Raw genomic sequence first — 24,839 nt, 5'->3', positions numbered from 1 at the left:
GGGCCGCTCTCGCGAGAGCCGGCGCGCGCACCCCGGAAGTGGCGGCACCGGCGGCACGGAACCCGGAAGTGGAGGCAGGGGAAGGATGGACGGTACGGGCGGAACCGGGGCCTGGGCCGGGGGGAGGGGGGGATGACCCGGGGGGGGGTGGGGATGGGGATGGACCGGCGGTTCCCGGTGCCGTTCCCGGTGCGGTGCCCGGTTCCTGGTGCGGTGCCCGGTTCGGTTCCCGGTGCTGTGCCCGGTGCCGTTCCTGGTGCCCGGGGCGGTGGCCGGTGCTGTGCCCGGTGCCCGGTGCCGTGCCCGGAGCGGTGCCTGGTGCCCGGTTCGGTGCCCGGTTCCGTTCCCGGTGCTGTGCCCGGTGCTCCGCCTGAGTCCCCGCTCTCTCTCCCTTACAGACACGCTGTTCCAGCTGAAGGTGAGGCCGGCTCCGCTCTCCGCCCGCTCCCGTTACCGACCGCTGCCCCGGAGGTCCCGTCCGCCTCCCGCCGAGGCCCCGGGCTCCGCTCCTCCCACGGGCTCACCCCTCGTGGGGCTTCCGCCGCGGCTCCGGAGCGGGGGGAGGCTCCGGGGTGCGGGGGGGCCGGGGCCGCACCACCGATACCGGCGGCTGCGGGAAGGGGGAGCCCTTGAGCCGGGTTTGTCCTGGGGCAGCCGGGGCCCGGAGGGGATCGGTGCCCTCGGGGGCTCCGGGGCACGGGGTGTACCCGGCTCCCTGCCCTCCCCCCCGGCCCCGGCTCCGGGCGGTGCTCCCGGCCCTAAGCGGGTGCTGTCATTGCAGTTCACAGCCAAACAGCTGGAGAAACTCGCCAAGAAAGCCGAGAAGGACTCAAAGGCCGAACAAGCCAAAGTCAAGAAGGTGGAGCTGGAGCTGGAGCTGGAGATGGGGTTGGGGACGGGGCTGGAGCTGGGACTGGAGCTGCGGCTGGGGTTGGAGCTGGGGTTGGAGCTGGAGCTGGGGCTGGAGCTGGGGTTGGGGCTGGAGCTGGAGCTGGAGCTGGAGCTGGGGCTGGGGTTGGAGCTGGGACTGGGGTTGGAGCTGGGGTTGGAGCTGGGGCTGGAGCTGTGGGTTGGGGCTGGAGCTGGGGCTGGGACTGGGGTTGGAGCTGGGGTTGGAGCTGGGGCTGGAGCTGGGGCTGGGGCTGGAGCTGGGGCTGGAGCTGGAGCTGGAGCTGGGGCTGGAGCTGGAGCTGGGGCTGGAGCTGGAGCTGGAGCTGGAGCTGTGGGTTGGAGCTGTGGGTTGGAGCTGGTCTCCTGTCATATTCCACCAAGGGGCTGGGGAAGGGGCAGCTCCCCCTGCAGCCTCACTGTTTCACATCTCAGCATCCAAGTGTTCCAGGTCCCACCTTCAGCATTCGGATGCGCTGGGTGGACACTGTGTGTCCCAGTGACACCAACAGGGATTTCATTCCCCTCCCAGGGCGTGCGCAGCTCTGGAGGCCACAGCAGAGCTGCTTCCTGCTGGGAAGCTGTCAGGCACAAACAGGGTGTGCTTGTTTGCAAACCTGCTGTGCTTTCCCTGTGTAAGTGGTTGCCCTTTTGCCCTCCCAGGCCCTTCAGCAGAAGAATGTGGAGTGTGCTCGTGTCTATGCAGAGAATGCCATCCGCAAGAAGAACGAGGGGCTCAACTGGCTCCGCATGTCCTCCCGGGTGGATGCAGTGGCCTCCAAGGTCCAGACAGCAGTGACCATGAAGGGGGTAAGAGCCTCTGGTTGTGTATGGGGCTTGAGACGTGAACATTGTTGGTTCTTCCCCTCTCTCTGTCTCAAACCACTTCAGAGCTCTGTCGCAATCACACCAGGCCTTGTACTTGGCTCAGAGCCTGTCAGTCAAGTTCAGCCTCTGCAGAGCCCATGTGAGGTGGCCTCACTGCAGTGCTGCTTTGCATTAAATCCCTAACCCATGGCTGCCCAGGGGGAGACACTCATTATGGTTAACCTTGTGCGTACAGGGGTGGTGGGCTGGGACTCATCCTGCCAGGAGCACTGGGGTCCTCAGTGATGGTGCATGGCTGGAGAAACCCTCAGCCAGGCTGGACCTTGGTGTGTTTGGTGAGCCCACAAAGCCTGTCCTGCCTTGCAGAGCTGCTGTGAGCATCCGAATGTGGCTTCTCCCTCAATTGATGTGGGTTTCACTCTCAGCAGAAACGTGCCTTGGTTTTGGGGAGCACCCATGAAGCAATCTCCTTTTGCAGGTGACAAAAAATATGGCCCAGGTGACCAAGGCCTTGGACAAGGCTCTGAGTTCCATGGACCTGCAGAAGGTGTCTGCAGTGATGGATAAGTTCGAGCAGCAGGTTCAGAATCTGGATGTTCACACATCAGTAAGTGCTGGTGGCCTCTGGAGGGGCTGGGAGGGCTGGGGGCTGTGGGGTTTGGGACAGTGGGCTTGTCTCTGAGCTGTGGGTCCCAGTTGTAACTGGGGCTTCCACAGCAGCTCCCTGTTCCCCTTGGAGACTCCAGCCTCTGGTGTGGGAACCCCCCTGAGCTGAGAGACATGGGGAAAGACCCATCTCTGCTGCCTGACAGGGGAGGAGTTGTGCAAGAGAGGCAGATGTGGCACGACAAGGGAGGTGGCTGTCCCAGTGTCAACTGCTTGGGGGGTCTGTGGTAGAACCAGGCTGTGAGAGATGGTCTCTGGATAAACACTTTTGAGCCCAGGGTACACACAGCAGTGAAGCAGCTATTTATTATGTGCAAAAATGGATGTCCTGGCAAGTAGACACACACAGCAAAATCAGAACTATGATTTATGTTTCCTATCCCGTCTGCAAGTTCCCTCCCTTGTTTCTCCATTGGTTGAGTACTCTGAGGTTTACAGCCCCTCTGACACATATAATCTACATGCCAAATGTCCTGCCTCTGGTTGCACCTCCCCTTACTCGATTTCATACACCCCTTCCTCTTATTTATTTATCTCCTTTTATGGTTTGATTTCATAACTCTCTGGCAGACATGTGGTACCCCAACTTACTGCTTAACTACAGAACCAGCCTGCACAGGCTTAGTTTCATAGGCTGTACAAAGACAATATTCTTTTTAACCACAGAGTGTATCTTTCTAGAGATGATAATTGTCTTTAACCACAGAGTGTGTCTTTTTAAGTTATGATATCTCAAACCCTTTGTTTTGTTCCCTTAGTACTTAGCCCCCCCCCAGTATTGAAAAATCTTAATATTGCAAAGTTTTAATGTTGATTTTAAAGCTCTAATATTGTAAAGCCTTAATATTGCAAAGCCTCATCCCCAGTTATGTGAAGACAGCACTGGTTCTCTCACACAGACCTTGCACCCCTCTGTCATAGCCCTGCTATCAGCATGAGGCTGTTCTGGCTGAGGGGCTGGTTGCAATACAGGATCTGCAGCAGGATCTTTGGCAGAGCAGCCAGGTAGGGCCAGGCAGCTGCTCCTATGAGCCAGGCTGACAAGCTGTGTCTGTCACAGGTCATGGAGGACTCCATGAGCTCAGCCACCACACTGACCACACCACAGGAGCAGGTAGACAGCCTCATCGTCCAGATTGCGGAGGAGAATGGGCTAGAGATCATGGACCAGCTCAACCAGCTCCCCGAGGGTGCTTCTGCAGTGGGGGAGAGCTCAGTGCGCTCCCAGGAAGACCAACTGTCACGGAGGTTTGTGCTTTCTGGGTCTCTGCCTTGTTCAAGGCAGTTTGGGTCCTCCCAGGGACCACACAGTAGTGGGAAGGGGTGAGTTAGCCCCTTGTGCCATACTGGGGGGGTGCTGAGCCCCCCGCTCTGGTGCTTGGGTAGTCCCTATGATACCCTATGCAGGGAGGCGAGGTGGCTCCATGGGGCCACTCTGTGCCTGGACACGGTGTCTTTTGGCACTCAGCAGCAAGCCTTCCTAATGGGGTGCACAACAGTCTCCCTGCTCTGTGCTCACCCTCACGCAGCTGCTGCCGCTCTGAAATGCTTGGCTCTGACCTTCAAACAGCTCCAGGAACAAGCTGTCTCCCTGGAACTGCCCCAGGAGATGCTGATGAGCTTCCTCTCCCCACGCAGCCCCCACTGGGTCCATGTGGGGACAGCCCCGAGGCTGTGCTCCCCTTGGAACTGGGAACGGCACTGGGCCAGCAGTGAGGTGCTCAGAACAGAAACCAGGAGCACCTTCTCATCAGGGCCTTGCCTGCATGGGTGACACACTCCAGGTTAACCCCAGGCAGCCGTGGCTGTGGGATCCAAACACTCCACGTTAGTTAAGGGCAGAATTCCTCACATCTGTGCTGCAGAGCAGGTTTCTGGGCAGAGATTGTCCCCTGCAGTCCTGAGTCACAACTGCTCTCATGTTCCTTCCCTCTCCTCTCTCCCTCCAGGTTGGCTGCCTTGCGGAATTAAGGTCTCCCTTCTGGACTGCTGCCCCTGGTGGGATGGTGTGGGGCCGATGGGCCCAGGACTCCCTCCCCACAGCCGCTGCCATCCCCTGCTCCAGCAGCACATCCCCAGCCCTGCCTGCAGCTTGGACACTCTGCTTTGGGGCCGTGGTCGTGATGGCTTTTCCCAGAACCAGCAGCGATCTTGGCAGGGGATCCTGAGCAGAGACAGCCTCTCCAGGCTGCAGGAATGCTTCACTGGGTCTGATTTCAGGGTGTTTTCCTTTGGAGGGCTGCTGCCAGTTTCTGGTGGTGTCTCGGTGCAGTGTCATGCTCCTGATTTAACACTAAAAGAACCCTTCTGGAGGCAGGTCACCGTGTGTTTTGGGGTGCTGCTTGCCTAACTCACCTCTGTGTGTGCAGCACACTCGTGTTCTCCTTGGGGCCCGCAGCAAGGAGCTGTTTACAAGGAGCAGGAAGGTCCCACAGCACTGCCTTCCCCTTGCAGTGGTTTGGGAAGGGTGTTTCTCACAGCTGTGGGGTTTCTGGGAAGGTCAGTGCCTTGCAGGAAAGGGAGGTTTCGCCATGGCATCTCTTCCCTTACAGTAACCTTCCCAAGCCATAGCTGCGTGCCCTGTGCTGCAGGCTTCACCTTGCCAATCGCTAGCTCCTTGTCCTCCCAGGCCAATCCTCCATGGAGATCTGCACCACGAAGTGACCTTTGAAATGCTGGTCCTGCCCTGCACAAGTATGTGTGTGTGTGTGAATCTGCAGCTCCCCCTTCTCCACCCGCTCTGGTCTGGAATTGGTTATCCAGTCCCTGGCTTCCCATGTGGAGCAATCCCTGCTCCATGCTCGGCAGTTGGGAGTGGATTGCAGCAGCTCCCACCCCATGCACACAGCTCTGGTGCCGCAGCCCTATTCCCACATGTCCCACAGCCGGATGGGTGTGACAATGAATGCTAAACCATCCCCAGAGCTCATCCCATGGGTGTCTGCTGCCATTCCTGCTCTGCTGTCCCCTCCTTGCTGCTGCTGCCTGGAGCACAGCACTGAGCTGGGTGAGATGGGGCTGCCTCCCCTGGCCCCTCTCCTCCATCTCATGGCAAACGTGGCTGCTCATCCCTCAGAGCCTTCCTACACTGCAGTGTTCTGTGCCCTGCTCTGCGGCTCCCAAGCACCCTGAGGTGCTGGGTTGATGTCAGGAAGGAAATGCAGTTTCCTTTGGCTCTTGGCAGGAGGAACTTTAACTTGCTGTGGGCTGTAAATGGAGGCTGCTCAGTGGCTGTGTCCTGTGCAGTGTGGGGCAGGCAGCTCCGATGCATCACTTCCAAAGGGGATTCTAAGGCGTGCTGAGAGGGAAGCAAGGGGAGCAGCTCCAAGTGCCACTGATGTTCCAGGCACCTGGGCTGTGTGTGCAGACAAGGCACAGAACTCGCTGCAGGCAGGGGCTGTGTCCCAGCACTCCAGCACAAACACTTCTGGTTTCCTTATTTCCTCTGAGTTCAATGGCCTTAGCATGGGTCTCATTACCGGTGGAGCCTTCCTCCCCACCCCGTGCTGTGGTGGGGAGAGGGGAGGTGACCCTGGAGGTGGCTCTGGGCTCCAAGTCACTTGTGCATGGTGAAGCATTGGATCCTGTGCCACCTCCCAATGAGCTGGGCAGCAAGCAGAGCTGTCCCCCTGCACAGGGGACACCCGTGGGCCCAGGGAGCCACTGTCAGGGTGATGTTTCTTTGTGCTTTCATTTGTGTGTTTTTTGGGTTTGTTTTTCTAAGCTTGTCTCATTTGCTGCCTTCAACCCTGTTGATTCTCTTCTGCTCCTTCAAATAAACACCCCCTGACCACCATGCTGTGTCTGGGTGTTCAGATGTGAGCAGCACATGGTCCCTGCTGCCTGTGGCACAGTGTGATGGCTGTGACCTGTTCCCTTCCTGGGACAGAGGCCAAGGGGCTGCAGTGGAGCTGGGGTGAGAAGGAGGGATCCAGTCCTGCTCTTGCAGCTTCATCCCTCCTCTTCCCCAGGGAAAGGGAATCAGTCACCACAGAGCCACAGCTCCCCAGTGCTGGGGTCCTGTGCTGACCAAGACCAGTTCCCTGAACTGGGGGGGAATGGGGGTGAGCAGGAGTTACCGCAGCCCCAGTGCCACCATCACCATACTGGGAGGCCGGGGCAGCTGCTGGAGCTGAGCTCCTTATCCCCAGTGATGCCCTGTGCCATTCTCCTCACCTTTCCCAGGCTCCATGAGGGGCAGATCCTCACCTCATATCCCCACTGTGGGAACCCAGTGCCTCACACCCCAGTGCTGCCCTTGGCACCCACCGGCAGCAGCTTCACCCCCGTGTCCTGGGCACATCCCTGCCGGTGCCAGGCTGGCAGACGGGCTCTGTGCCGGAGCCAATCTGAATGCCACAGGAAGATGGTTCTCCTTCCCCTGCCTGTTTTCCTGGTGCCCGAAGCCGCCTCCGCACCACAGACTGTTCCCAAATGTGACAGGAAATTGCTAAGAACATAATTAAGTAGCCAATTAATTAGCTAATGATGAATGTAAGCGTCCTGCGGAGGCAGCCCTACAGCCGATGTGTCACTCCCAGTGTGGTTACAGGTTCTCCGTGTGTGCCCATGGGGCCAGGCCATGCAGGCAGGGTGGCTGGTGACATCCCAGGGTGGCCAGTGACATCCTAGGGTGGTCAGTGATGTGCTGGGGTGGTCAGTGATGTGCTAGGGGGGTCAGTGATGTGCTGGGGTGGGCAGTGATGTGCTGGGGTGGTCAGTGATGTGCTGGGGTGGTCAGTGATGTGCTGGGGTGGTCAGTGATGTGCTGGGGTGGTCAGTGATGTGCTGGGGGGGTCAGTGATGTGATGGGGTGGGCAGTGATGTGCTGGGGTGGTCAGTGATGTGCTGGGGTGGGCAGTGATGGGCTGGGGTGGGCAGTGATGTGATGGGGTGGGCAGTGATGTGCTGGGGTGGTCAGTGATGTGCTGGGGGGGTCAGTGATGTGCTGGGGTGGTCAGTGATGTGCTGGGGTGGCCGGTGATGTGCTGGGGTGGGCAGTGATGTGATGGGGTGGGCAGTGATGGGCTGGGGTGGTCAGTGATGTGCTGGGGTGGGCAGTGATGTGCTGGGTACCTCATCACCTCCAGCCTGCAGCCAGCCCAGGGCTATGGGGCTGGTGGTTCCTGCAGGGTCCTGGCACAGGCACACGCTGCCAGTGGTGCTTGGAACATGTCTTTATTTCACTTGTGGTGCTGGCACAGGAGGGAAGGGGCACAGAGATGTGCCCAGGCCAGCAGCCACCGGACAGGTACTGGCATCCTGCTGGGCAGGGTGCTGGTGCTGTGGTGGGAGCCGGTGCTAGGAGAGCAGGGGGGGCAGCAGTGCCAGCACCAGCACCAGTGCTGCCAGTGGGAGCTGGGCTGTGCCTGCACTGGTGGTGTAGCCATAGCTGGTCCTGCATGTCCCCTCCAGCTCCTTGAAGGCGATGGGTGTCTCATGCGGAGCCATGCTCTGCAGGTTTGCCTTCACCTGCAATGGGGACAGGGTGAGCTCCTGCAGCGAGGGGTCCCTGTGCCCCACACAGCCCCGTCACCTTGCACATCCTAAGCCCTGAGTATCCCCATGCTCCTATTCACATGCTGCCCCGTGTCCCTGTGCCACCCTGTGTCACCATACAGGGTGCCATACATCCTCGTGTCCTACTTGCCTCTGCTGCCCCATGTGTCCCCATGCTCTATGTGTCCCCATGCCCCATGTGTCCCCATGCTCTATGTGTCCCCATGCTCTATATATCCCCATGCTCTATATATCCCCATGCTCTATGTGTCCCCATGCTCTATGTGTCCCCATGTCCTGTACATCCCCATGCTCTGTGTGTCCCCATGTCCTGTACATCCCCATGCTCTATGTGTCCCCATGCTCTGTGTGTCCCCATGCTCTGTGTGTCCCCATGCTCTATGTGTCCCCATGTCCTGTACATCCCCATGTCCTGCTCACCTCCTCCACCTTCCTGAGCACACGGATCAGGTTCTCTGCCAGTGCTGCCTTCAGCTCCTCCTCTGTCCAGTTCCTGGCCAGCAGCTCAGCCACCAGTGCAGGGTATGTGGACACATCCTCCAACCCAGTGGGGAGCCTGTGCCACCCGCAGCTGTGCTGGGGCACCCCAAAGGGCACGGGGGGACCCCCCCATGGCACACCCCACACTGGGGGTACGCTGCCCCCTCCCACCGGCACAGCCCATCCTGCACCATCACCTGCCTTACCCTGACACCCCATCGTAGTCCCCACCGAAGCCGACAGACTGGGCACCAGCCACCTTCTTCACGTGGTCCATGTGGTCTGTGGGTGCCAGGGTGAGCAGGGAGAGGGGGGACCCTGACACCCCCAACCCTGCACCCCCTCACCTGCCACATCCTCCAGTGTGGCTGTATCCCTGCATGTCACATATGCACTGTAGAAGTTGACCATCACCAGGCTGCCTGTGGATGCCTGGGGGAGAGGTGTCCCTGAGCCTGGTTCCCCCATGCTGTCCCCATCCGTGCCTATGGCCATGCCCCATCACTCACCACCATCCTCAGCACCTCATCGGGCACGTTGCGGTGGTGCTGGCAAAGGCTGAACGTGGATGAGTGGCTGAAGATGACAGGGGCTTTGGAGAGGCTCAGAGCAGCCTTCATTGTCTCCACTGACACGTGGGCCAGGTCCACGATCATGCCCAGGCGGTTCATCTCCTCCAGCACTGTCTATGGGGACGGGATGGGTGAAGGTCACTGTGCACCCGGAGCACTGCTGCTTGGCTTAATGCTGCAGCATGGGGCTGGTGGGTACCAGTACCATGGCACAGTGCCACTGCTCACAGGTACCACTGCCGATGCTGTCTCCACTCACCCTCCCGAAGGATGACAGCCCATGGTGCACGGCTGGATCATCCCCAGTGTCCACCAGCCAGTTGTCAGCCCTATGGGGCAGGGACAGCATCAGTGCAGACCCCGGGGCACGTGCCCGTGCTCAGCCACACTCTGTGCCCCACATTGCCCCTGTCCCCCCATCCCCGTCCCCCCTACCAGGGGGTGTTGCAGCTGTGGGTGAGGGTCATGTAGCGGACCCCCAGGCGGTAGAAGGTGCGCAGGACCCCCAGGCTGCTGTCGATGGAGTGGCCGCCCTCCACCCCAATGAGGCTGGCCACCTTGTTGCTCTGGAAGGCCTGGATGATGCCTATGGGATGGGGGGGAGACGTCAGCTGTGGGGTCCCTCAGGGTGCCCCCATTGCAGCCCTGTGCTCACCATCACTGTCACTGACGCAGGCGAAGGTGTCAGGGTAGAGCTCACACATGCGATGCACCACATCAATCTGCTCCAGTGTGCGCTTCACTGCATCCTTGTTCTGGGTGTCACAGGGCACGTACGCCGACCAGAACTGTCCCCATCAGCACACAGTGAGCACCAGGAGCCCAGACCAGGGCCCTGCCACCCCAAGGGGTCCCCAGTCCCACCCCAGTGGGTCCCCTCGCCATCCTACCTGCCCCCCGACGTGCCCGCTGCGCAGCTTGGGGATGTTGGTGTGGGTCCCGTTCAGCAGCAGCAGGTTGGCCTCTGGCAGCCCAAGCTGGTTGTTGAATCTCTTGAGGAGCTGCCAGGGCAGGTCATTGTGCCTGGGAATGGGAGAGAATGAGGGATTGTCTGGCTGCCTGTCCATCCATGCATCCATCCATCCATCCATCCATTCCTTATTCACCATTCCTTCCTTCCTTCATTCAATCGTTCCATCCATCCATCCATTCATGCATCCAGCCATCCATCCATCCATTCCTTATTCACCATTCCTTCTTTCCTTCATTCCTTCATTCAATCATTCCATCCATCCATCCATCCATCCATTCCTTATTCACCATTCCTTCCTTCCTTCATTCAATCGTTCCATCCATGCATCCATCCATTCATGTATCCATCCATCCATTCCTATTCACCACTTCTTCATTCCTTCATTCATTCCATCCATCCATCCATCCATCCATCCATCCATCCATCCATCCATCCATTCCTTATTCACCATTCCTTCATTCTATCCATCCATCCATCCATCCAATCGACCTCCCCCCCCATTTGTGCCCTCTGCCAAAACCAGACCCAGGTCCCCCCTTTGGCCAGCAGGGATCCCAGGGACCCTTCCCACCTCCCTCCATCCCCACTCGCACCCGGAGAGCCAGCCGGGATCCTGCTGTCAGGAAATCCCTGTCACCACTGTGGGAATGTCACCAGCTCAGGACGTCACCGCAGGGTCCTGCTCCCAGCAGAGCCTCTGGGGAAGTGCTGGGGCTGCTGCCTCCCACTTCTGCTGTCACTCATCACCAGCCCCACATCCTCTGGCTCCCCCTCTCCCACACCCTATACCCGGGGCTGGTGCCATAGGGGAGCCTGTGGAGGATGGAGCCTCCTGATGGTCCCAGTAAGACACCAGTGACATCCCGAGGACACGACCCTGTGGGACCTGATCAGGGACTCCCCTGGGGCAGCCCCTGGCTTCCCAGCTCTGCCTGCCCCCATTGGGCTGCACCCGGGGATCCCCTCAGCATCACAGTCCTGGGGTGCCAGGCATGGGGATGCCCCAGTAGAGCTGCCCCTCACCCCGAGGTGTCCGGTGCTGGGATCCCCCCAGGGCCATTCCCGGTGGGGTTTCTGGATGGGGTTTTTCATGGGGCAGACACACAACAGGGCCTCCAACCATTGCTCACCCATCGATGACCGGTGTGGTTGTCATGATGCGCTCGGCCTCCTCCCGGTGCTGCTGCCCGGCGCTGGGCAGGAGCAGGGGCAGCGCCAGCACCAGCACCACCGCAGTCCTGCCTGGCATCCTCGGCTGCTCCATGGCTGTGGATGAGCCGTGGTGACCTCCACTGCATGCACCGGTGTCCCCTCCCGCCGTCAATCAGTAACCAGGAGCTGCAGCCCTACCCTGCTCCCAGCCCTGCCAGTGGGCACTGGGGCACTGTGCCGGTGGCTGCCGCAGCCCTCCTGGGTGGCAGAGCCTCTTGCATAGCTGTGGGAATGCTCCCGACCCCTCTAATGCAGCCCAGATGGTTCTTGCTGCAGAAGTGCCTCTCTCATCCCCACCTCGGCCTCCCCAGTGCTGGCACCCCCAGCCCAGTGCTGGTACCCGACAGCATCCCAGCCAAGCGTGGGCATCACCAGCACCCCGACCACTGATGGGCAACCCCAGCACCCCTGTCCCCACTCACCCTGTCCCCGGGACGCTCGAGCGGATGCTGCCTGTTAGTGCTGTGAAATATGTGTTCCGCTTGCGTGCTGGGATGGGCTCCGGCCACCCCAGAGCCACCCCCCGACGTGGTGCTGGGGAGAGGCCGAGTGTCTGCGCCCCCCGTGGCAATGGGCTGAGACCTGCCCACCATGGAGGGGCTGGGGGCAGCAGCATGGCCCTGCCCTGGGGGTGCCAATGGTGCCGGATGTGCAATGGGCTCCCCCCGACCCCATGGGCCCTCTGCAGCATCGTGGGGAGGATACTGAGGCATCCCTGGGACCCACAGCGCCTGTGGTGGGGGCTCCAGTGTGGGGACACTGATGCTGCTGTGCCATGTGTGGCAAGAGGCACCGCAGGGCTGCTGGGGATGGCGTGGAGCCACATGGAAACAGCCCCATTCCCTGCCCCAGAGTGTGCTGGGATGGGAATCCCTTCCTCCAGTGCAGCAGCAGCCATAGGGAGCACGATGTGGGGCACAGTGTGGGACTGGCACCGTGGGATGCTCTGACCATGCAGCTCCCTTCCCTGTTCCCACTCCAGGTGAGTGAGGTCCGCGGTTCCCCCCTTCCCTCTGTCTGCAGTGCTGGCTCTGCCCATGGGGGTCCCCATCCCACCCGGACCCGGTCCCGGAGCCATCCCGCAGGCAGCTCTCCCGGCGGTGGCCCCAGCGTGGCCGGATCCGCGGCCCCCGGGCAGGAATGTTCCCCCCACCCGCCCGGACACTTCCTCTTTTGCAGCTATTTAAGGCCGGTTCCTGCCGGGACCCGGGCAGGGGACATGGAGCGCATGGATGTGACCGAGACCTTCTCCGGTATCTCCCTGCCGGGACACCTCCACACGCAGGACTCCCTCAGCTTCGCCGTCTCTTTCCCGTTCCGTCCTTCCGACGTGGTCATCGCCACCTACCCCAAATCGGGTGAGGGCTGGAGGGGCTCGGAGGGGGCACAAGGACGGACCCTGCTGGGGGTGCGGGGCTGGGACCCCCGGGTTGGGCTGGGGACCAGGGCCGGGCTCTGCTGCACAGCTCCGGCTCCTCGGCAGCACCATGGGAGGGAGCCGGGACCGGGGCCAGGCAGGACCCGGCGGCTCCCGCAGCCCTGTGGCCATTGGGGCTCCCCCAGCCGTGGGCTCCCTTACCCCAAAATCACTTCCCTAAGGGGGGAGGCAGCGACTCCCTGCCCTGCCTCAGCCCTGTGCTGTCCCCACTGCCCAGATGGCAGTGCCATGGCTCTGTGCCATGCTGTGCTGTGCCATGCTGTGCTGTGCCACGCTGTGCTGTGCTATGCCATGGTGTGCCATGCTGTGCTGTGCCATGGTGTGCTGTGCTGTGCTATGCCATGGTGTGCCATGCTGTGCTGTGCCATGGCTCTGTGCCATGCTGTGCTGTGCCACGCTGTGCTGTGCTGTGCCATGGTGCCACGATGGGATGTGCCATGACACCCTGTGCTCTGCCGCATGGAGCCCCTCACAGGGCTCTGACCCCCATGTCTGCAGGCACCACTTGGATGCAGGAGATCCTGACGCTGCTGTTCAGCCATGGGGACGTCCTCCCAGCCAAGACCATCCCAAACTGGGAGCGGGCACCATGGCTGGAGCAGATCTACTTCAGGGAGGCCCTGCAGGACATGCAGGACACGGCTGTGTGCCGGCTCATCACCACCCATCTGCCCGCCCGCATCCTGGCCCCTGCCCTGCAGCAGGGCAAGGCCAAGGTGAGGGGCTGTGATGGGCTGGGGGGGTCCACAGGGGCATCCTGTGCCCATGGGGCTCCATGCAGTGGGGTGATTGGAATCCCCCCACCATGGGGCTGACCCCGTCCCCCCATAGGTGATCTACGTGTCCAGGAACCCCAAGGATGTCGCTGTCTCCTTCTACCACTTCCACCGCTTGGCCAAGTTCCTGCCTGACCCTGGATCCTTTGACTCCTTCCTCACACAGTTCCTCGAGGGCACAGGTAAGGGCTGGGGAGCCCCCATGGTTCTGGGGAGCCCCCATGGTGCTGGGGTGCCCCTGTGGTGCTGGGGAGCCCCATGGTGCTGGGGAGCCCCTGTGGTGCTGGGGCTCAGCCACAAGGGCTCCCCATCACCTCCCACCTCCCCCAGTGCACTACGGCTCCTGGTTTGACCACGTCAAGGGCTGGCTGGGCCAGCGGCAGCTCCTCAACATCTTCTATGTCACCTATGAGGAGCTGCACCAGGTGAGCCCCAGCGTGTCCCTGTGCCCATCCCTGTCCCCATGGATGCCATGGTCTGAGTGCCCCCTCGCTGCAGGACCTGCGTGGCACCGTGCAGCGGCTCAGCACCTTCCTGGGCTGCCCACTGGAACCGGAGACACTGGCAGCCCTGGAGCAGCACTGCAGCTTTGCCACCATGCGTGACAATGCCATGGCCAACTACTCCCTCATCCCCATGGAGATCATGGACCACAGCCAGGGATGCTTCATGAGGAAAGGTGAGGGGGATGGGGTGGACATGGTGGGGTCACGGCTGACCCTGGCTGCAGCATCCCTGCCACCACATCCCCTCCATCCCACAGGTGTTGTGGGGGACTGGAGGGACCACTTCTCCCCATGGCAAAACGCTCTCTTCAACCGCCTCTATCAGGAGGAGATGGGTGCCCTGGAGCTGCCCCTGCACTGGCCCATGGCCTGAGGGGCTCTGGGGAGCCAGGGAGGCCACTGCACAATGAGAGCAGCTCCCTGAGCCCTGCTGAAGGGGATGCAGCCTGCATGGGGATCCCCCCAAGCCCCATGCACCACCCCAGGAGCTGGGGGTCTGGTGTGGGGGGGCTGTGTGCATGACACCTCCCGGGGATGGGGGCACTGCTGGCTATGGAACACAGGGGTCCTGCCCTGGGGGGCAGTGAATGGCCATGACCTGCTTCCACCCCATGGAAATAAATATTTATTGGTGTTCCCAGCCCGGCATTCCCAGGGTGTGGGGTGGGAAGAGGTGAGCATCAGGAGCCATCGGCACCAGCAGGCTGAGGGACCCATCCCAAGTCATCTGCTCTGTGCTGTGTGGGCAGTGCAGGGGCAGCACAGCATGGATCTATGGCACTGGTGGAGCCCATGGCAAGGAGCTGGCTCCTTCAGCAGCACCCAGGGCTGCCAGGGTGCACCCTCTGCCCCCATCCCTGCCCCGGTGCACCCCTCATGATGTCTGTGGGCCCTCCCCTCCCTCCTGGTGTGTGTGCACCCAGAGATGGTGACCCCACCACCCAGCACCCTGAGCACCCCCAGCCTGTGTCCTCCTGTGCTCCAAGGAATTGCTGCTATCAAAGCACTTGGCACTGTCAATAATTAACCCCTGGCTTAATTAACCATCACCCACTGGGTCCATGTGGCAACTGTGATGGGGAGCGGGGGTGAGGGCTTGGCCCCAGCATGAACAGACTCCTCGATAGGGGTGTGCCAGGGATGTGCCAAGCTGTGTGCAGGCAATGAGACCCTCAGTGGGGCTCTGCCCCTGCAGCCCCATGGCACCATCTCCCTGCTAACCTGACCACTGCTCCCCATGCTGGTGGGTGCAGCTGCAGTGACATTGGGCACCCCCATCCCCATAGGGTCCTCCTGCACCTGCGGTGGGCACCCATGCATTGAGGTACCAGGTCAGCCCCCTGCCCACACTGAGCCGCAGCCAGCGCAGCTCATCAGGCGCTGGGTTTCTATGGCGACGTCTATTATCCTGCTTTATAAGAGATGAATCAGGATCTATAAATACCCGGGTGGACGGGGAGCTGCGGGCAGGGTGCTTTGTGCTGGAGTGCCAGTGGCCAGCATGGTGGGACAGCAAGGCTGTGCTGGTGAATGGGTGAGTGGCTGCCTGGATGGGGACAGGCTGGTACCTATGGACAGCAGCATCCCAGTGACCACAGCATCCCAGTGACAGCAGTATCCCAGTGACAGCAGCATCCCCAGTGACTGCAGCATCCCAGTGACAGCAGCCCCCCAGTGACAGCTGCATCCCAGTGACCACAGCATCCCCGTGACAGCAGTATCCCAGTGACAGCAGCACCCCAGTAACAGCAGCATCCCAGTGACCACAGCATCCCAGTGACAGCTGCATCCCAGTGACAGCTGCATCCCAGTGACAGCAGCATCCCAGTGACAACAGTATCCCCAGTGACAACAGTATCCCAGTGACCACAGCATCCCAGTGACCACAGCATCCCCAGCCTGAGCCCAGCTCAGTGACACTCATGTGGCTCTCTGGTGGCCACAGCCCCAGGCCCCAGTTCCAGTTGCTGTGGTTGCCTTGGGTCACACCCCACCTCACACCATATCACCTGCCCAGGAGCATCTGCTGGCACCGGCACAGCCACACGCAGCGTGTGGCACAGGGTGAAGGGCGCGTGGCACAGGGCACACAGCACGTGCCAGGAGGTGAATGGCACACAGTGAATGCACCCTCTTTTGGTGCAGCAGATGGGGCACAGCGGTTGGTGTGCTGTGCATGGCACAGTGTGACACACGGCATGCAGCACATGCAACGCAGCACATGGCACACGGTACATGGGGTGGCAACACGGAGCACATATGATGAATCATGCAGCAGGTGACACATGGCATATGGTACATGGCACATAGAAGAGGGCACATGGAGCATGACACATGGTGCACAGCACATGGTACAGCACATTGGCACATGGCACGCAGCACAGTGCATGGCATGCAGCATGCAGCACATGGCATGTGGTTTGTGGCATGTGGTACACAGCCCATAGTAAAGTATGCAGCATATGGCACACTGTGTGGCACGTGACATGCAGCACAGGGTACATGGCACATGGGGTGGCACATGGTGCAGCATGGGACACATACCATGAAGTGCACAGCAGGTGGCACAAGGCATCGGGTACATGGCACATGGAACACGAATGTGGCACATGGCACACATGGCTCACATGGTACAGCACACTGGCACATGGCATTCAGCACAGCACATGGCATGCAGCATGCAGCACATGGCATGTAGCGCATGACATGGGTAGGCAGCACATAGCAGAGCACATAGCACGTGGCACACGGCACAGAACACACACCATGCATGTATGACAGGCAGCACACAGCACATGGCATAACATGTGGCATGCAGCGCATGGCACCCATGGCACACAGCACAGCACATGGCACAGAGCCCCTGGCATGTGGCACATGGTGTGTGGCACACAGCACGTGGCATGTGGTGCCCATCACACAGCACACGGCACGTGGCTGTCGGCAGAGGCAATGTGCCGGGCAGGGGCAGGAGCACAGCTCCGGCGCTGCCTCCATTGCCGTGGCCTGGATCTGGGGCCGCGGCACAGCAGGATGGACGATGGCTCCACACAACTTGAAAGCGGTGGATGCTCAAAGGCTCCTCAGCTCCAAAGCACCAGCGCTGCCCTGTGAGCTGCCAGTCACGAATCCCCTAAATACAGGGGCAGACGGGGACAGGGCCACGTTCAGCCCTTGTCTGATGCTGGGCAGCACGAGAGGACATGGACAGCACCAAACTGCTTCCTGTCCCTTTGCCTGCACCACACAGATCGCCTGGAGAGAGGTTTGGTGTCAGCACCCAGAGAGCACATAGCACGAACACAAGGCTGGTTGCTTTATTGGGGGTCTCACACACCATTTGGGGGGTTGTCATGCAGCCTTCAAACGATGTCACAGCAACAGACAAGCAGGGACTGAGAGGACCACAGGGACAACAGGGATCAAGCGGAAACAGGCAGGGAGGTGCTGAGCACCAGGAGTGGGTAATGCCGGCCAGGGAGTCACACCAGGGCGCCAGGGCTGTCCCCATATCCCCATAACCAGTGGGGACAGGCTACTGGCTCCCAGTGCCCCTGGCCTGGCAAGGAGGGGGCTACAGCAGGGCTGGGGCATGGCAGGGACCCTGTCAGTCCCCACACCATCACTGGGGCGAGCTGAGGTTGGAGTCAGGGGTCTCTGAGCGGGGACAACGGGGGGGGAAGGCCTTGTAGCTGTAGTACTCCACAACCTGCTTGGGCACCTCTGCCAGCACACACTTGGCCAAGGCTGTTGGAGATGCCTGTGGGATAGGGGACAGCAGGGACATGGGTGAGCTGGGAGCACCACAGCACCCATTCACCCCAGTGCAGGGCAGCATCCATGGCTGTGCCGTGATGCTGGTGCTGCCATGGGCACGGGTGGGATGGCAGAGGGTGGAAGGGACAGGAGCATCCCCAGTGCCCCACTCACGTTCTTGAACTCCCGGAATGGGACGAACTGGACGATGTCCCTCAGGACGGGCTCACCCTTGGGGGAGCGCAGGACACCATCATCCCCATCCAGGATCTGCATGTCAGTGAAGTCAGCATTGCCCACCCCGACGATGATGATGGACATGGGCAGGTAGGAGGCGCGGACGATGGCCTCCCGTGTGTCTGCCATGTCCGTCACCACTCCATCCGTCAGGATCAGCAGGATGAAGTATTGCTGTGGGGAAAGGGGTGCTCAGCCCCATGCAGGGAGCAGGACAAGGGCTTGGCTCTGATGTTACAGCACCCACAAGTGGTGTGAGTGTGAGAGGTCTCAGCCCAGCACAGACCCATTGGCTGGGGACAATGGTATGTACCGAAGCCTCCTTGGTCCTCTCCTCGTTGGCAGCCACACGAGCAACCTTGGAGATAATGGGGGCCACGTTGGTGGGGCCGTAGAGCTGGATTTTGGGCAGGCAGCTCTGGTAGGACTCCACAACACCCTGGATGCCTGTGGGGAAGTGAGGGATGAGAGGGATGTCCCTGCAGGATGGGGCTCCAGCACAGTGGGGCCATGGGTCCGACCGGTCCAGAGCTGCACTCACCCTCACACTCATCGTTATCAGGGTTGAAGTTGATGGCGAAATCATGGGAGACCTGAAAGGGAGAGGGGAGCAGCAGCCACTGCTGACCCCAGCTCCTGCCTGGCCCCACAGGAGCCATAGCCAAGGGTGCAAGGAGGGATAACCACATCCATGGGGTCCCACCACAACCACCCCCTTACCTCATACTTGGGGGGGATCCTTGCACCAAAGCCCAGAGCTGAGAACTTCTTATCACTGCAAGGGAAGGATGTAAGGAGCCCTGGCAATGTCAGCACCGGGGTCACCAGCACTGGGGACCCCTGGAGCCACCAACCTGTCATAGTCCTGGCAGATCTCCCCCACCGCGACCAGCGCCTTGAGGTACTCGTTGGGCTGGTAGGGGTTGATGTAGTGCAGGGAGCAGCTGTTGCGGGGATCCCCATTGGAGGCGGTGAAGTCAATGGCCACCTGCAGAGGGGATGGAGCCGAGGGTCCCCATGAGGTCGGGTGGCTCTGCTGGCACCACGGCACAGCTGTGGCTCTGGCACCAACCGGAGCCTGCCCCCTGGTGCTGCAGGACCAGGGATGCTGCTCACCGTGAAGTGGATCTGGCAGCCGCCCATGATGTAGTCCAGGAAGGAGTAGACCCTGTGGATCTTCCATAGGGACCCACGTTAGCTGGGCCTGCCCCATACCACCCACAGCAGCTGGGTACGGCACAGCCTGCACACCGGCACTCACCTTCAGGTCCAGCAGCACCACGACTCCCGAGTTCTTGTAGTTGCGCTTCTTGATCTTGTACTTGGGGTTCATGCAGTCCCATTGCACCTGCAGCACATGGCACCCGTGCTGCCTGTGGCCCCACAGCCCCACAAACACACACCCACAGCCCCATAACCCCACAGACACCACCCAGGGCCCCACACCCCCACAGCCCCAGGGCACAGCCGCCTTCCTCCACCCTCAATGGGGGGATCCAGTTGTCCTGGAGGAGAACAAACCCACATCCCTTCCCCAAAGAGAGGGTCAGCAATAGAACAGCCCCAAACCAGGGCAGGAGCTGGGGGGTGACCCTGGAATGGGACCCCACAACCTGTCCCCATACACCCTCATCCCTGTGCCTACCTTGTTCTCTCCCATTGCCTTCTGCATCTCCTCAAAGGTGGTGAAGAACTCACCAATGAAGTCGTGTTTGCCGCGTGAGTCGTAGTCCCACACCACACACTGCACCAGGACACGGCTCAGCCATGGCTGGGCAGTGCCAGGCTGGGGTGGACCATGCACCCCACACTGCACCCAGCCCTGGCACCGACCCCCAGCCATTCCCAGTGGTTTGGGCTGCTCAACCACCAGGTACATGTGTGCCAGCAATGGGGGTCCCCATTGCCCTTCCTCACCCTCAGCTTCCTCTTCTCCTCACAGCTGCAGAGCGAGTTAAGAGACACCTTGAAGGGCTCCCATATGGGGCTCAGGTTGTTCTTCACCACCTGTGGGGCAGGGGCTCAGTGGGGCTGGGCAGCGGCTGTGGGTCAGCTGTGGGTCCGGTGCTGCCCAGCCTCACCTCCGTGCGATACACGAGCTGCTCACTGCGGTCATCGTCGATGCGGTAGATCTCCAGGAATGGATCCGACTTGCTGAAGAGGTCCTGGAGGATGGAGCACAGGATAGAGCCCATCTGTGCCGTGCCCACCGGATCCCTGCCGTGGGACCGGCTCACCTTGTCATCCAGCTTCTTGGCACGGAAGGAGAGCTCCACGTAACCGTTGTTCCCTGAGATCTCCTCCGAGATCACCTGCGAGAGGCAGACACAGGGAGCTCAGAGCCTTCATCCCCTGCAGGGCAGGGTGTTACCCAGCAGGGACACAGAGCCATGTGCCTGCCCTGGCACCGTGGGCACCCAGGGTGGCAAACATCAGGGCACCCTGAGCCCTCCCCATCCCTGGTGGGCTGTGGGGCTGGATGGCAGCTGGGAAAGGAGGAGGGACACTGGGGACCCCCACATGCACCAGCTCAGTGTCACCCTCCCTAACTCAGTGCCACCCCATTGACCCAGCTCAGTGCCACCCCAGCACCCCAGTGCAGTGCCACCGATGTACCCCATTCTGGTGCCACCCCAGTCCAGTGCCACCCATGTGCCCCATTCTGGTGCCACCCCAGTGCAGTGCCACCCATGTGCCCCATTCTGGTGCCACCCCATGGTCCCAGCTTGGTGCCCCCATGGTTTCGCTCACCGTGATGGTGGACTTGCCCGCGAACTTGCCGTACTTGAGGAACAGCGGCTTCGTCACCCTCTTCTGTGCCACGATCTGCAAGAGCCAAGGGATGGGGTTGGGGACACCACCAGTGCGTGTCCATGGGGGGGGGGCTGCCGGCTCACCTGCCCCACAGTGCACTCCATGCCCCCCAGGAAGTCATCATCGTGTGTGCCCACACCGGCGTGCCCGTGGCTGTCGTACACCTCAAACCGCAGCTTCTGAACCTCCTCGAAGTAGTAATCCACGGTGAAGATCTTGGCAAACACCGGGTTCAGGTTGCTTTTGATGACCTCGCTGCGGTCAACCTGCATGGAGGGAGCTACCATGGGGGGCACTGGGGGCACAGGGATGGAGCTGGGGCCAGAGGGGCTGCCCAAGGCCTTGGGGTGCCAGAGCTCATCCATGGCCAGGGGTGGCTCAGGGATGCAGACAAGGGGATGCCGGTCAGGTGCCAGGACCAGCCGTGCACATCCACCAGTTTCCATGTAAACAGCATTGGGAGGCAGCCCTGGCTCTGGCTCGGGCAGGATGTGTGCTCCGTGCCAGGTCCCAGGTTCTGCTTCCTTCAGCAACCAGGGCAAACCCATGGTCAGGTCAATGCTCTGCCTCTGGACCATGGTTTGCCAGAGCTCCAGCCAAGTGGGAGCAAAGAGCTGGTGACCAGGATGAGCCCATGTGTCACCAGCCAAGGGCACTGGTACCAGCCACCGGTCACCATGGCCATGGCAGAGGGGGGTGCTCAGCATCTCTGTCTGTGCTGGCACCAAGCACCAAGAGCCTTCCAGGAGCCTCCCGCACATCCCATCCCTGCGGAGCTGACTCAATGGGACACATCCTGGCCAGGGCACCGCGCCAGCCTCCGTCCCCTGCCCACCACCTGCCTGGAGCGGCAGCATCGGCTGAACCAGCACCATCCGGACCCCATGGGCACCCCCCGAGGTGGGGTGGCCAAGGTACAGCAGGTCCAACCCGTGCAGCACTGTACCTACAGCCTCACCATGGGGTTTGTGTCACCTCAGCCCCTCCAGTGCCAGCCCCAGTAGCTGTGTCAGTGTGTGTGGAGCATGGCACGGCGCACACAGTGCGGCACAGGGGCTCGGCATGGCACAGCCTGGCACGGGGCCCTCGCAGCCCACCCTGGCTCCAGCGCTGGCTCCGTCGAGCAGAGTCAATTACACGCAGAGGGATTTAGGGCTCAATCTGCCGGCTGAGCAGCGGCGATTAGCGAGCGTGGAGCTGCCGGTGCCAGCACGGAGATAATCCATGGGAGTGATGGGCAGGAGCCATCCCAGCGCCAGGACCCCACAGTGCAGTGCAATGGGGCTGGAGGGCCAGCCCTGACCCCTGTCCTGGTCCCCAGCACAGTGAGGTGTCCCTCAGCTCTGCCCCAGGGCAGTGGTGCTGTGCTGGGGACATGCACTGAGCCTGCATTGCCTGACCCTGCCTGAGCCCCAGGGGTTTACAGTGACCGATGCCTGCACTGCTCCCATGCACTGAGTGTCCCACATGCCCTGCCCTGGGAGCCTCCCAGCACCTTACACCCTGCTCCCTGCACCCGGCACTGGGAGCTTTGTACCCTGCATCCAGCATCCTCTGTGTGCACCCTGCTGTGCACCCTACACCCTGCTCTGCACCTTACACCCTGCTGTGTACCTTACACCCTACTCTGTACCTTACACCCTGCTCTGCACCCTACACCCTGCTGTGCACCTTACACCCTGCTCCAAACCCTACACCCTACTCTGTACCTTACACCCTGCTCCACATCTTACACCTTGCTCTGCACCTTACACCCTGCTCTGTACCTTACACCCTGCTCTGCACCTTACACCCTACTCTGTACCTTACACTCTGCTCTGAACCTGCTCCGAGCCCTGCACCCTGCTCAGAACCTTACACCCTGCTCCGAACCCTGCTCCGAATCCTGCACCCTGCTCCAAACCCTGCACCCTGCTCCCCACCATCTCCTGTACCCTGCACCCTGTCCCGTTCTGCACAATCTCCTGCACTTTGCTCTGCACCCTGTTCTCCACCATTTCTTGCACCCTGCCCTGCACCCTGCACTGTTCTCCACTGTCTCCTGCACCCTGTTCTCCACCATCTCCTGCCCCTTGCATCCTGCCCTGTACCCTGAACCCTGCCCTGCACCCTGAACCCTGCCCTGCACCCTTAACCCTGTCCTGTACCCTGAACCCTGCTCTTCACCATCTCCTGCACCCACCACACTGGCTCCTGCCCCATCCCCACCCCCATGGGCATCGCATCCACCCTGGAGCTGCTCCAGGGACAGCACCATCACATCTGTTCCCATCACAGCCACACAAACCTGCATCCAGGACCCTACAAGTCCCACATGACAACCATCCCCTGCCCCACTGCAGTGGGGCTGGCTGAGCCCCCCACCTCCTACCTCCGTCCACTGTCCCTGGGTCTGCATCAGCAGCAGGACGCAGGGGTCGGACTTGTTGAGCGTGTCTCGGTCCAGGAGGTGCTTGCAGCTCACCCGCAGCTCCACCTTGGAGAGCACGGCCAGAGAGGCCTGCGGGGCCGGCTCCTGCCCATCGCCCGTGGTGCCCATGGGGCGCTGGGGGGCCGGGCGGGATGGGGGGCAGGCGGCTCCGTGGGAGAAAGGCATGTGGGGGGCAATGGGGCGGCTGCTGCCTTTGCTGCTGTCAGGGAGCAGAGCAGGCAGCCTTCATGCCCGGGGCACGCTGCCCCACGGTGCCAGGCGGGCAGGGTATGGCAGGTCCCTGGTGCTTTGGTGGGATGTTCTGGTGCCTGGAGGGGACCCCGATTGAAGTGGGGGCTGGTTCCAGTCCCAGTGGCTCCACAGGACCCTACAAGACATGAAAGCACAATGAGAGCTGGAGCTGGGTCACACTTCGTGATGCTGCCTGTACCCCCAAGCACCAGCCTGCCCCGTGGGTGCTGCTGTGCCCCCGGTCACCCAACAGCACCCTGGGCTGAGCTGGGGTCCTATGGAGCCGTGCCTAGCTCAGCCCCAGCCCCACTGAGGGGCAGGATGAGCACCCAAGTGGGGCTGTGAGGCTGTGCAGGAGTGGGGGTGACCATCCTGGTGCTGGGGAGCACAAACACCCCTCCAGTCCCTGAAGGCAATGGGGACACCGGATCCCTGTCCGTGCTGCTGGGAGACGCTGGCAGTGCTGGCCACATCCTGCTGCACCAGATGGGGCTGGTGGCACTCAGGTTATGGGGAGACTTCCCCTGTGCTGGGGACAGGGACCAGCCTGCACCTGGATGCAGGTGATGCTGCAATGAGGGGTCATCAGGGGGCTCTGACAGCCCCAGCCCCATGGTGCTGCCTGGCTGGGGCAGGGTCTGGGGCAGGGTCTGGGGCAGAGCTGCCCTCCTGCCATGCCCAGCTCAGCCAAGCTTCCCAGCAAAGCCATGCACGGCACAGACAACCCAGCACATGGCTGTGGTGCCCCAGCTCCGGAGGGTACTGTGCTGGTCCCCAGGACCACAGCCACCCATGGCAACCCCCATGGAGAGGGCACCGGATCCCACCCTGACCCCCCTCACCTGGGTGCCGGTGCCGTGGGCTCTGCACGGGTCTGGGGTCGCTGTGCCAGCCGGAGCCCGTGTGCCAGCCGGAGCTGCCGCCGCTGCCACCTCCACACAACTGACTCAAGCTGCAGCTCGGGAGCGGAGCCCTAAGAGGAGATGACAAGCTCCGTTAACTGCCTCGCTGCCGGCTCCGGTGCAGAGCCCACCAGCAGGCACGGGGCTCAGTGGGGTCCCCAGCACCAGAGGCTGTGCCAGGACAGCACCAGAGGCTGTGCCAGGACAGATGCTCTTGCTCCATGTAAGCCCCCAATACACAGCCCATTCCAGCACCCCACAGCCCCTCACCCTCCACAGCTGCTCCCCATGGGGTGCCAGGGCCCATCCTGGGTGCAGCCCCACAAACAGCCCAGTGCAAGGATGGGGGGCTCCAAACCACTGGGTGCGCTACCCACATGCTGGGCACCCAGACCCACACCCCATGCCCTGGCACCCCCCCTATCACCCCAGAGCTGTGGTGCTGCTAGCTCTGCTGTATGAAATATGATGTAATTAGCCCATATTCAGAGGGATTAAAATGCAGATAGGGCTAATGAGCATGAGGGCCCTGGGCTTTGGGAGCTAATCCCCAGCCTGCATGGCAGAAATAGGACACCCTGCTTCCCCTGCAGCCCCATGGCGCAGCCA

At 61.4% G+C, this 24,839-nt stretch overlaps 4 protein-coding genes across 4 annotated transcripts; 2 read left to right on the top strand and 2 right to left on the bottom strand.

The window, feature by feature from the left end:
- The first annotated feature begins 7 nt into the window (after positions 1-7).
- Positions 8-4,485, top strand: CHMP1A (charged multivesicular body protein 1A). The gene is made up of 7 exons (XM_034073221.1): positions 8-92; positions 399-418; positions 782-859; positions 1,552-1,698; positions 2,195-2,323; positions 3,443-3,630; positions 4,332-4,485. The coding sequence occupies exons 1-7, from the start codon at positions 86-88 to the stop codon at positions 4,351-4,353; spliced, it is 591 nt and encodes a 196-aa protein (XP_033929112.1). The 5' UTR covers positions 8-85; the 3' UTR covers positions 4,354-4,485.
- Positions 4,486-7,541: 3,056 nt separating this feature from the next.
- Positions 7,542-11,714, bottom strand: DPEP1 (dipeptidase 1). The gene is made up of 11 exons (XM_034072884.1): positions 11,562-11,714; positions 11,058-11,193; positions 9,845-9,977; positions 9,610-9,742; positions 9,390-9,540; positions 9,214-9,283; positions 8,892-9,068; positions 8,730-8,814; positions 8,589-8,664; positions 8,323-8,458; positions 7,542-7,854 (listed from the first exon to the last, which is right to left on the bottom strand). Exons 2-11 carry the CDS (start codon positions 11,189-11,191, stop codon positions 7,684-7,686), a joined length of 1,266 nt encoding a protein of 421 aa, XP_033928775.1. The 5' UTR covers positions 11,192-11,193; positions 11,562-11,714; the 3' UTR covers positions 7,542-7,683.
- A 196-nt stretch (positions 11,715-11,910) lies between these two features.
- Positions 11,911-14,499, top strand: LOC101876313 (sulfotransferase 2B1-like). Its single transcript, XM_005142084.3, has 7 exons — positions 11,911-12,121; positions 12,319-12,497; positions 13,076-13,293; positions 13,409-13,535; positions 13,684-13,778; positions 13,852-14,032; positions 14,117-14,499. The coding sequence occupies exons 2-7, from the start codon at positions 12,359-12,361 to the stop codon at positions 14,230-14,232; spliced, it is 876 nt and encodes a 291-aa protein (XP_005142141.2). The 5' UTR covers positions 11,911-12,121; positions 12,319-12,358; the 3' UTR covers positions 14,233-14,499.
- Positions 14,500-17,176: 2,677 nt separating this feature from the next.
- CPNE7 (copine 7) lies at positions 17,177-24,252 on the bottom strand. The gene is made up of 16 exons (XM_034073057.1): positions 24,171-24,252; positions 23,038-23,464; positions 20,750-20,932; positions 20,604-20,678; positions 20,090-20,164; positions 19,934-20,017; positions 19,770-19,859; positions 19,498-19,596; positions 19,114-19,200; positions 18,969-19,028; positions 18,707-18,840; positions 18,573-18,627; positions 18,394-18,445; positions 18,166-18,299; positions 17,790-18,026; positions 17,177-17,619 (listed from the first exon to the last, which is right to left on the bottom strand). The coding sequence occupies exons 2-16, from the start codon at positions 23,260-23,262 to the stop codon at positions 17,482-17,484; spliced, it is 1,728 nt and encodes a 575-aa protein (XP_033928948.1). The 5' UTR covers positions 23,263-23,464; positions 24,171-24,252; the 3' UTR covers positions 17,177-17,481.
- Between the last annotated feature and the right edge of the window lie 587 nt (positions 24,253-24,839).

Source organism: Melopsittacus undulatus, chromosome Z (assembly GCF_012275295.1).
Source record: "Melopsittacus undulatus isolate bMelUnd1 chromosome Z, bMelUnd1.mat.Z, whole genome shotgun sequence".
Lineage (NCBI taxonomy): Eukaryota > Metazoa > Chordata > Aves > Psittaciformes > Psittaculidae > Melopsittacus > Melopsittacus undulatus.
Note: the sequence above shows the minus strand (reverse complement) of the source record. Positions and strands in the feature narration are given on the sequence as shown.

Coding starts and splice junctions, on each gene's coding strand:
- CHMP1A (XM_034073221.1), top strand. Junction 419..781: donor ACACGCTGTTCCAGCTGAAG/GTGAGGCCGGCT, acceptor CTGTCATTGCAG/TTCACAGCCAAACAGCTGGA. Junction 1,699..2,194: donor CAGCAGTGACCATGAAGGGG/GTAAGAGCCTCT, acceptor CTCCTTTTGCAG/GTGACAAAAAATATGGCCCA.
- DPEP1 (XM_034072884.1), bottom strand. CDS start 11,191: ATGGAGCAGCCGAGGATGCCAGGCAGGACTGCGGTGGTGCTGGTGCTG. Junction 9,541..9,609: donor CTGCGTCAGTGACAGTGATG/GTGAGCACAGGG, acceptor CCCATCCCATAG/GCATCATCCAGGCCTTCCAG. Junction 7,855..8,322: donor TGCTCAGGAAGGTGGAGGAG/GTGAGCAGGACA, acceptor TCCCCATTGCAG/GTGAAGGCAAACCTGCAGAG.
- LOC101876313 (XM_005142084.3), top strand. CDS start 12,359: ATGGAGCGCATGGATGTGACCGAGACCTTCTCCGGTATCTCCCTGCCG. Junction 13,294..13,408: donor TGCAGCAGGGCAAGGCCAAG/GTGAGGGGCTGT, acceptor GTCCCCCCATAG/GTGATCTACGTGTCCAGGAA. Junction 13,779..13,851: donor CCTATGAGGAGCTGCACCAG/GTGAGCCCCAGC, acceptor CCCTCGCTGCAG/GACCTGCGTGGCACCGTGCA.
- CPNE7 (XM_034073057.1), bottom strand. CDS start 23,262: ATGCCTTTCTCCCACGGAGCCGCCTGCCCCCCATCCCGCCCGGCCCCC. Junction 19,029..19,113: donor TGGTGCTGCTGGACCTGAAG/GTGAGTGCCGGT, acceptor TCCCTATGGAAG/ATCCACAGGGTCTACTCCTT. Junction 18,446..18,572: donor GGATCCCCCCCAAGTATGAG/GTAAGGGGGTGG, acceptor TCTCCCTTTCAG/GTCTCCCATGATTTCGCCAT.